The sequence below is a fragment of the Bubalus bubalis genome, chromosome 3, assembly GCF_019923935.1.
Source record: "Bubalus bubalis isolate 160015118507 breed Murrah chromosome 3, NDDB_SH_1, whole genome shotgun sequence".
Taxonomy (NCBI): Eukaryota; Metazoa; Chordata; class Mammalia; order Artiodactyla; family Bovidae; genus Bubalus; species Bubalus bubalis.
In genome coordinates this window covers 165,560,716-165,570,537 of record NC_059159.1, presented here as the reverse complement: position 1 = coordinate 165,570,537, position 9,822 = coordinate 165,560,716, and the positions used below count along the sequence as shown (strand labels likewise).

The following is a 9,822-nucleotide window of genomic DNA, read 5'->3' as shown; positions in this document are numbered from 1 at the left end:
CATGAATATTTTCTCGCGCAAATGTGTGTGTGATGCATGTACTAATCTAACTTCCTTAGTGAAATTCTGCAGAACATCTGGGTCAAAGCACATTTTGCATTATCAAAGAGCACGCAGCTGAGAGGAGGAAAACGCACAACAGTCTTTACTTTTAAATGATTATCAGTACAGTATCAGTACACAAGTAGTAACATGTAACAAGTTAGTGAATTCTACCACCTAGTAAGTGTGAATAAGAGAAACTAACAGCAGCCCAACACTAGGACCCATTGTTCTAACCCTTAGTTGGAAAGGACTATTTTAAGGCTGGCTGCTGTTTCACATGGGTTACAAATGACTATTTACTACTTTTTCATAGATAAAGCCCCTGACCTTCAAGAAAGATTTAGGGAAAAAAATGTTTTAATCCCTTTCTTTCTTAAGAAAATTGGGTTTTAAAAAACTATCTAAGAAAGAAAAAGTCAGTGTTGATAATATGCTGCTTGAGAGAAAAGGCATAGAAAACAGATAACATATATCCATTAAATTTCTAAGAAATATGAGGTAAAAAGATACAATCTTTGGATAAGCTCCAAGCCTGTACAAAGAATCTACGTTAGCGATTCTGCAAAAAGTGAAGGGACCTACTATATAATATACAGAAATAATTTAATGCCTTTTCATAAGATATAACTCAAGCCTTGCTAAATGAAGCCTCATGTTCCATGAAGGCATTCAAAACGCCAATCCACGGAATAGGCACTTTTCTTCTGCCTCTATCCATTTATGCGGTAGTTCTCATGGATTTCTGGCCGGATATCGCAGACAAAGGCCAAGAGGTTATCCAAGACTTCATCCCTGTTCTGCTGGAAGTAGGTTTGAAGGATGGTCATCTTCTCCTGGGTGTCCTTCTCTACTTCAGTGCTGCAGCTACCATGGGATCCCAGAGCCTGGATTCGGGGAATGACAACAGAGGGAACATCAGGATGAACATTTAATAAGCAGCTTTCGGACTTTTAATAAGCAGCTTCCTGACCAACCCAGACAGCATACTAAAAAACAGAGATATTACTTTGCCGACAAAGGTCCATCTAGTCAAACCTATGGTTTTTCCAATAGTCATGTATAGAGGTCAGAGTTGGACTATAAAGAAAGCTGTACACCAAAGAATTGATGCTTTTGAACTGTGTTATTGGAGAAGATTCTTGAGAGTCCCTTGGACTGCAAGGAGATCCAATCAGTCAATTCTAATGGAAAACAGTCCTGAATATTCACTGGAAGGCCTGATGCTGAAGCTGAAACTCCAATACTTTGGCCACCTGATGTGAACTGACTCACTGGAAAAGACCTTGAGGCTGGGAAAGATTGAAGGCGGGAGGAGAAGGGGACGACAGAGGATGAGATGGCCGGATGGCATCACCGACTCGATGGACAAGTTTGAGCAAGCTCTGGGAGTTGCTGATGGACAGGGAAGCCTGGCGTGCTGCAGTTCATGGGGTCGCCGAGTCGGACATGACTAAGTGACTGTAACTGACGGACTTCAGGCTTTTGAAGAAACCCAGTTTCATCATAAATATAATAATCAGCAGCAGGAAATGTAACATTGTGACCAAAGAGCATGTGAGAAGTCAGTGTTCCCATGATTTGTGGGAGCAGAAGCTGATACAGTCACTTGGGTGGCTGACTTTTCAACACTGAACAAAAGGTAAACAAACCTCACAGCATTTCCACTCCTGGGAAATTATCCCGGAGAGGGACACAGTCACATGTCTCTAGGGTCTAATGTGCAGCCTTAACCAGAGACTGGAATGAACCTGAAGACCCAACCACTGAGGCCTCGTGGTTAGTAGTATCTCCTAGTGCAGTTTTAAAAAGAGAGATATATGTGGTATTTAAAATAAAACAAAACCTCTTAAAAAGTAACACTCAGTTCAGTTCAGTCACTAAGTCATGTCCAACTCTTTGTGACCCCATGAACCGAAGCACGCCAGGCTTCCCTGTCCATCACCAACTCCCGGAGTCTACCCAAACCCATGTCCATCGAGTTGGTGATGACATCCAACCATCTCATCCTCTGTTGTCCCATTCTCCTCCTGCCCTCAATCTTTCCCAGCATCATGGTCTCTTCCAATGAGTCAGCTCTTCGCATCAGGTGGCCAAAGTATTGGGAGTTTCAGCTTCAACATCAGTCCCTCCAATGAACACCCAGGACTAATCTCCTTTAGGATGGACTGGTTGGCTCTCCTTGCAGTCCAAGGGACTCTCAAGAGTCTTCTCCAACACCACAGTTCAAAAGCATCAATTCTTCGGTGCTCAGCTTTCTTTATAGTCCAACTCTCACATCCATACATGACCACTGGATAAACCATAGCCTTGACTAGAGGAACTTTTGTTGACAAAGTAATGTCTCTGTATTTTAACACTAGGGAGATGCAATTTAGGAGGAATATACAGTTTTACTATAACTAGTTAATGTTTTAGCACTTCAGCAGTGGATTCACCAGTATTATGAACACATGACATCTGTTCATTCAAATATAAACATTCTAGAAGAATACACAAGACACTGTTAACAGTGGTTATCTCTGAGGACTGCAGGTCTGGGTGAAAGGGGAACTATCCTCTCACTGTTGCTGTTTTATTGCTTGAAATTTTGGTGCACAGATGTCTTACCTCTTCAGTTTCTATTTACAATTTCACACAGAGTGATAAACTTTCATTTTACTGTCTTCTCATTGTTAACTGTTGCACCTACTTTATCAGAATGTGACCCATCAGGTTCTTAAGGCATCACTTTTTTTGTACCTGACCCTTTCCAACACCTAAGCTGCTGTCACCTCATTTCATATGTTAATAATTACATTCCTTCACTCAAAAAGGTTCACGTGAACAGGCAGAGATTCAAACCTAGGGCTCTTCCTACTATCGCTGTTCATACTGTAGGAATACCTTGGAGCATTTCATAATGGTTGACTCAGCTGCCTACCCGTGTTTTAAAAGTCCATAATCCTTACTCAATGGGGTGGGGGGGGGGGGGGCCGGAAAAATCCACTACCTCTATTCTATGAATATGTCAACTATACAGCAAACCCCAGGAAGTCACAAAAGTGAAGCAGTTACAATGGAATACCGCTAGAAAAACTCATCTCATGCATGAGACCATCACTATAAACAATGGCAGCTTCAATGCAATAATAGGACAAGATGGCCACCCCTATTTCTACACTGTTTGTGGGCAGTCTGACAATTTACAGCACCAATTCATGAGTAAGAGACCCAGACCCATTTTAAGTTTAAATAGCAGTCACTGCCGAGTGCAAAGATGAACGAAACTTTGGCTACTTACTAAGAGAGAGGCATGACCCTTTAATCTGGACTTGGACCTGGGAGGGTGTATACCTGGATCTAGTAGGCCACAATGAAAAACTTGAGAATGAAGCCCATAAAGGCAGAGAGGAGAGATGGAAGTAGCCCTGAAAGCATTATTTAAGCTCATAGATCAAAATGAACTCGGTCTTTACCTGGGTTTCCAATCATGTAGGTTGACAAATTCCACTTTGCTTAAACCAGCTTGAGCTGTTTTCTACTACCTGTATCCCAAAGTCCAGATGGAGGTTTTTCCCTCTGTAAAGCCTCTTCCATCCTTTACCTTCTTCCCGAACTTCCCCTGCTTCCTCTGCACCTTCTGTGATCTGTTTCTGTACTATTATTATATGCATCACGTGCATCGTGGTCTAGCCTCTACTGGTAAGTTACTATCTATACTAAACTAAAGCAGGGCTCCATGGAATTCATGTGTATGACCATCACAGTCCTCTTCAGTTGTCCATTTGCGTGACTTGTGTTTTATTACTGAGTGTCCCTGACCACCAGACTGTAAGCTAAGGACCATGTCTATTTCTGTTCACAGCTGATCCTCTGCATCTGGCACACGTTCACCATCTAAAGATATTTAATATTATCTACATTTAATAGATATTAAATAACATATCTCCATAAAGTTATCTATATTTAATATCTAATTATATCTATTAATAATTTCATTATTTATCTAAGTGAAGACTAGAATTCAAATGTTAAAAACTAATCATCCTGAGGGATTCAGCCTACGTATCCAATAACCCAGTTTTCAAATTTTTACCAGAATCAGAATTGCTGAGCTATGCTGACTATTTTGGGAGCCTAAGGGGGAAAGGAGAGGAAGGAAGCCTCAGGAAACTAAGGCAATAATGAAAATTCACTGGACCCACCGCAGCTTCCTTGGCCTTGAACTCCTTCTCCCTCTGCAGGCGGTACTGTTCAACTTCAGCCTGGGCTTCTTCTTTGGCCTGCTTCAGCCTCCGGTTCTTTCCTGTTTTCAAAGGAAGTGGTTAACAGACAAGAAGAAGAGGAAGCAGAGACTGAGATGGTAAATTCTAACCATAAACAGTGACAAAAATTTGAAGATACAGTCTCAAGAGACACGTGTAGGGAAGAGGGAGAAAGGGAATTGAGAGCTAACCAATGGTACAGGTTCCTGCCTCCTGTACTTGACTAGACTGTACTTCACTGGGAAGTGACTCAATAAAAAGGACCACCTTCTAACCTTCTATACTAACAGACTGTAAAAATTATGCAAAACACTTTGGAATGTGCCAGAATATTTTCTCAACCTCAACTACTAAGAATCAACATAAAATGGGCGACATAAGCCATCTGGGGAATTCTCTCCCTGAGAAGTAAACACTTAAGTATACTGCTGATTACAATCGGAGCTCAGCTAGCTTACCGAGGCAGCTAATATGCTCCCAAAGGATGTCAACCTAAACTGTAACTAATGAAGCAGATGTAATATTGGAAACTAACATCCATGCCTGTGCACAAGGAAAAAAGCAAGAAACGTTCTGAGAAGGAATTCTTCTCAGATATGGAGCACTGGACATAAGACTGTACAAACATCTAAGTGAGGAAACACAGAGGCTCTGGTTTCTAGAAGAGCATAGTTTAACAGACAGCTAGAAAAACTCTCTAGCTTCTGTCAGAGTCTCTATGAAAATGGACCACAAGATCAGTAAGTTTCTCTGTCCAAACTTCTCAGATACACAAATTTGGACGTGGGGTGGGAGGTCCTAGGCAATCAATCTGAATTCAGTGAAAGACATTCTACATCTTAAAAGCAAGCTGTTGGGAGGGCAGCTTAAGAGGGAGGGAATATATGTATACTTCTAGCTGACTCATGCTGTTGTACAGCAAAAACCAACACAACATTGTAAACAATTATCCTCCAATTAAAATTTTAAAAAGAATTAAAAAAAAAAGAAAACTTATAATTCATTGCATATCAACTGCCCAAATCCCACACAGTCCATGTAGATGAATGAAACTGAATTTAACCTTCCACCTCCTGATCTTGCCTAGGAAATCCCATGGACAGAGGGGCCTAGCAGGCTACAGTCTGTGGGGTTGCAAAGAGTCAAACACCACTTACAGACTAAACAACAGCAGCAGCAACAATTCCGGATTAACAACAGAATTTTGGACTGGTGATAACCCCAGGACATTAATACTAAATGAGGCTAGTCTAAAACCACCAAAAAGTGTCTAAGCCCCTCAAGGAGTATTTCTCCAGGTATGTATTTTCTCCAGTACTATTTACGGCCCCCCACTTAGGGTCTGCTCCAACTGACCTCTACTCCAATACTCCACATGCCATCTTCCTCATCAGCTATACATTCAAGGCCAACAAAGCCAAGATTATTTCCCAAACCAACAAATTTTAACTTGGCCTGAATATTACACAGTAGCCCAACATTTTCACAATACCACTTGCAATCACTCCCAACTCCCATGGCTTCCCAAATTAATTACTTAAGGTAAACCATTCTCTTGCTACTGTTGTTCAGGCACTCAGTCGTGTCTGACTCTTTGAAACTCCATGGACTGCAGCACACCAGGCTTCCCTGTCCCTCACCATCTCTTGGAGTTTGCTCAAACTTGTGTTCATTGGATCAATGCCATCCACCATCTCATCCTCTGTCCTCTCCTTCTCCTCCTGCCTTCAATCTTTCCTGGCATCAGGATCTTTTCCAATGAGTCAGTTCTTCACATCAAGTGGCCCTAGTATTGGAGCTTCAGCATCAGTCTTTCCAGTGAGTAACAGGGTTAATCTCCTCTAGGACTGACTGGTTTGATCTTCGTGCTGTCCAAGCAACTCTCAAGAGTCTTCTCCAGCACCACAGTTCAAAGGCATCAATTTTTCGGCGTTCAGCCTTCTTTATGGTCCAACTCTCACATCCATACATGACTACTGGAAAAACCACAGCTTTGACTAGACAAAGTAATCTCTACTTTTTAACACGCTATCTAGGTTTGTCATTGCTTTTCTTCCAAGGAGCAAGTGTCTTTTAATTTCATGAAAGCAGTCACTGTCCACAGTGATTTTGGAGCCCAAGAAAATAAAAGTCTGTCACTGTTTCCATCATTTTCCCATCTATTTGCCATGAAGTGATGGGTCTGGAAGCCATGATCTTAGTTTTTCGAATGCCGAGTTTTAAATGAGCTTTCACTCTCCTCTTTCACTTTCATCAAGAGGCTCTTTAATTCCTGTTCACTTTCTGCCATAAGGGTGGTGTCATCTGCCTATCTGAGGTTATTGATATTTCTCCCAGCAATCTTGATTCCAGCTTGTGATTCATCCAGCCCAGCATTTCACATAATGTACTCACATGTAATTTAAATAAGCAGGGTGACAATATACAGCCTCAATGTATCCCTTTCCCAATTTTGAACCAGTCTGTTGTCCCATGTCCAGTTCTAACTGTTGAAGATCCAGTTTTCCCCACAGTCAGTCCCTCCCGTCAGGAAGCTTGCCCAAGCCTCCTATCCTCATCCATCAGAGGGCAGACAGAATGAAAACCACAATCACAGAAAACCATTCTCTCCCTGTCAGCAAACATCAAAGTTCAATTCTGATTGGCTTCTCAGAAAACCAAAAAGTATTTGAGCAGGAAGTAATTTCTTTTAACTCTGGTTTTTTCTTTTTTTTTGAGGGCCTTACATGTACAGGCCAGCATTGCTGTTTCACTCCAATGACACAATGATTTCATGAAAAATTGGGCTGGACCATTTTATTGCATCATGTATTGTCTCTTTCCAATTCCTAAACTGGGCATGTCAACCATGATTACAGATCAAGAAAGGCAATAACTTTTTCAAATTGTAGGTGTTAATAATTCTATTCCTAACTACTGCAAATCCTGAGATATATATTAGACATAAATTCACTCCTTTAAAACAGTTTCTTTCCATCACTATGTAATAGCTACCGGAGATATACAAGTCCCTGCACCAGGTCTGACAGGAAAAAGGAAGGTGTAAATCACGACCCCTACCTCCAAGGCACTCAATCATTTTTAACCATATGCCAAGTAATTCTTCCTGCACTTTCCCCAAATATTCTCACACATTTCCAACAGATACAACTTCTGTTGCTGATGATCCATCACAAGACATACTCTGAGAAGTCATTCTGGAAATACTCATCAAGGGCATGATGAGAATACTCCATGAGGAAAACAGAACTTTCCAGTCACCAGAGCAAGAACAGAAGATTTCTTCCTATCTCCAGCCCCCTCAAAAAAAGCTCTTTCAATGAAATACAAAGTATCATATGACCCCTAATTGAGAAAGTACCAGAGCCAGGCTTGAGTATGGGTGAAGAGTGTAAATCTTATGATTTTAAAAAAAAAAAAAAATCAAGAGACTACTGAGATTACCAGTTTTTGGTATTTTTACCCCAGCTATGCTGTGTCCCAGAGTATGGTCATATCATTTTTCTCTGGGTCGCAGCTTTCCCATGGGTAAAATAGGAATAGAAACATCTATGTTGCCAGATGGGAAACTGAATAAATAAAGTTTAATTAGACACAGTTCCTGTTCTCCAGGAGCTTATTCTAGTAAGTGACCCATATAAAGAAACAGGTTACTGCACTGTGACGACAGACATAGGCACTTGGGGAGGAGGTCTAACCTAGTCTGAGGGGTAAAGACCAAGTTAGGGCAAGTTTCCTGGAAGAACTACTGCCTAAATTTTAAGATCTGAAGGAAGACTATGTGTTTGAGAATAAGGAGAGTAAACTAGGAAAAGGCTTTTCCAATCAGGAACCAACTGTGCAAAGGCTTGAAGGTGATATCAACCTACGTGTCTTTGAGCAATACCTAAGAGATTAGAGAAGAAAGAAAGAGCCTGATTCAAAAACACCTCCTACACCCTCCTAAGGAATTTAGGTTTTATTCTGCAGACACTAAAGGTCTGGTGACTATAGGAGGAAATCAGAGTGGCAACTGAGATGTATGACTCTGACTACAGTGAGAAGAATGAATTGGAGAGGAGGAAGTCTCCCACTCAACAATTAGATTCGATCCTCCTATTAAGTTCTTTAGTAACCTCTCATTTCTCAACTCTAGCCCTCCTCTCACCCGCAATTAATCTACCCAATAGCTGCTTCCTTCACTGGGGCTTTGAAAACTGCAATAAAAGACCACAAATGAACGGCGTACAGCGTTTGGCACGTATTAAGGAATTAATGAACTAGGCTGCTACGGGCTTCTCAGAAATCTTGGCGTCCTGGACTAAGATGCTGGCTGCAGAGATGGAGAAAAGTGAACAAATAATGCTTTGCCGAGTGACTAAACATGGCGAATGAGGGAGGGTCTGAGACGTGGCGAAGAGGACTGCTTCCAGGCTGGGTAACACGGTAAACGGTGGAGACAACGACTTCCGTTTGGAATAATCCATTTTATTCGCCTCCCAGACCCTAAGAAGGTCGTCCACCTATTATTGATTCCACACCCTATCTACTAGCCCACATCGCAGCTCTCAGGAGACCTACAAGACTTCCAGAGGTTCGGATCCTGAGAGCTGCGAGTCACACAAGCTTCCCCGACTGTAACCATCCCCCTCCCCCGCCCAGTCCGCAGTTTTTCGGTCCTAATGCACCTACCACCCCTCGCGGCCTAGCCGCAATCCCTGGACTCGCACCACGCCGGGCTGCCTCAACCCCAAACTCACGCTTGCGGGCCTCGGACACCTTCTCGGCGGCCCGTTTCTCCGCTTGGAGCAGCTGCTGAATGCCCTGCGACTGACTGGCCATGGCTATGGCTATGGCGCCGGCGGCGGCGACTCCGAGGCGGCAGATAGCGGCCTAACCTCAGCCAAATCTCCCCCTGGGGTCAGCTGATCCGGACGCGCACAATCTGCGCTTGCGCCCGTAGCCCCGCCCACTGTCACGTGACCTCCGGGACGCCGCGTCAGCTGACTGCGCTGCGGGCCCTGCGACTTGGGGCGGGGCAAGAGGCGGGGAGGAGGCGGGAGAGTGGAGCGGCTTGACTGCGCCTGTGCAGCATCTGTCTTCGCCGTCTTCCTGTCTCAAGAGCAAGCTGCGGCCTAGCATTTGTCTGGTTCTATCTTGGTGGGTGTTCTGTCACGTCGTTATTGCAATAATCCCCCCCTTCCCTTTACAATAAACTTACATTGAGATCCAGAGAAGAAGGGCCAGGTCAAATCACTTTCTCCTGTTCTGCACACTGCTTTACTCCTTCCCGTTTCTGAAACTTTACTTGGCACTCAGAATATATTAGGAGGCAGGCTAAACGTCTTACCCGGGCTCTTGGGTTGGAATCTGAATTGGGATAGGGAGACTTGAGGGTCAAGTGTGCCACTAATCCGTGTGGTTTGAGGAGAGATGTGTTCCCTCGCTGAATCTGAGTTCAGGAAAGGATTGGAGTGTTTTCTGTAAATATTTGATGAAGGCATGCTGCAAACCTAGACCACGTTTGTACTGAGGCTACTGAGGAGAGCGAGAC

At 43.1% G+C, this 9,822-nt stretch overlaps 1 protein-coding gene across 1 annotated transcript; it reads right to left on the bottom strand.

Moving 5' to 3' along the window:
* Positions 1-121: 121 nt before the first annotated feature.
* On the bottom strand, positions 122-9,220 carry ATP6V1G1 (ATPase H+ transporting V1 subunit G1). Its single transcript, XM_006061202.4, has 3 exons — positions 9,029-9,220; positions 4,230-4,330; positions 122-929 (listed from the first exon to the last, which is right to left on the bottom strand). Exons 1-3 carry the CDS (start codon positions 9,108-9,110, stop codon positions 756-758), a joined length of 357 nt encoding a protein of 118 aa, XP_006061264.3. The 5' UTR covers positions 9,111-9,220; the 3' UTR covers positions 122-755.
* Between the last annotated feature and the right edge of the window lie 602 nt (positions 9,221-9,822).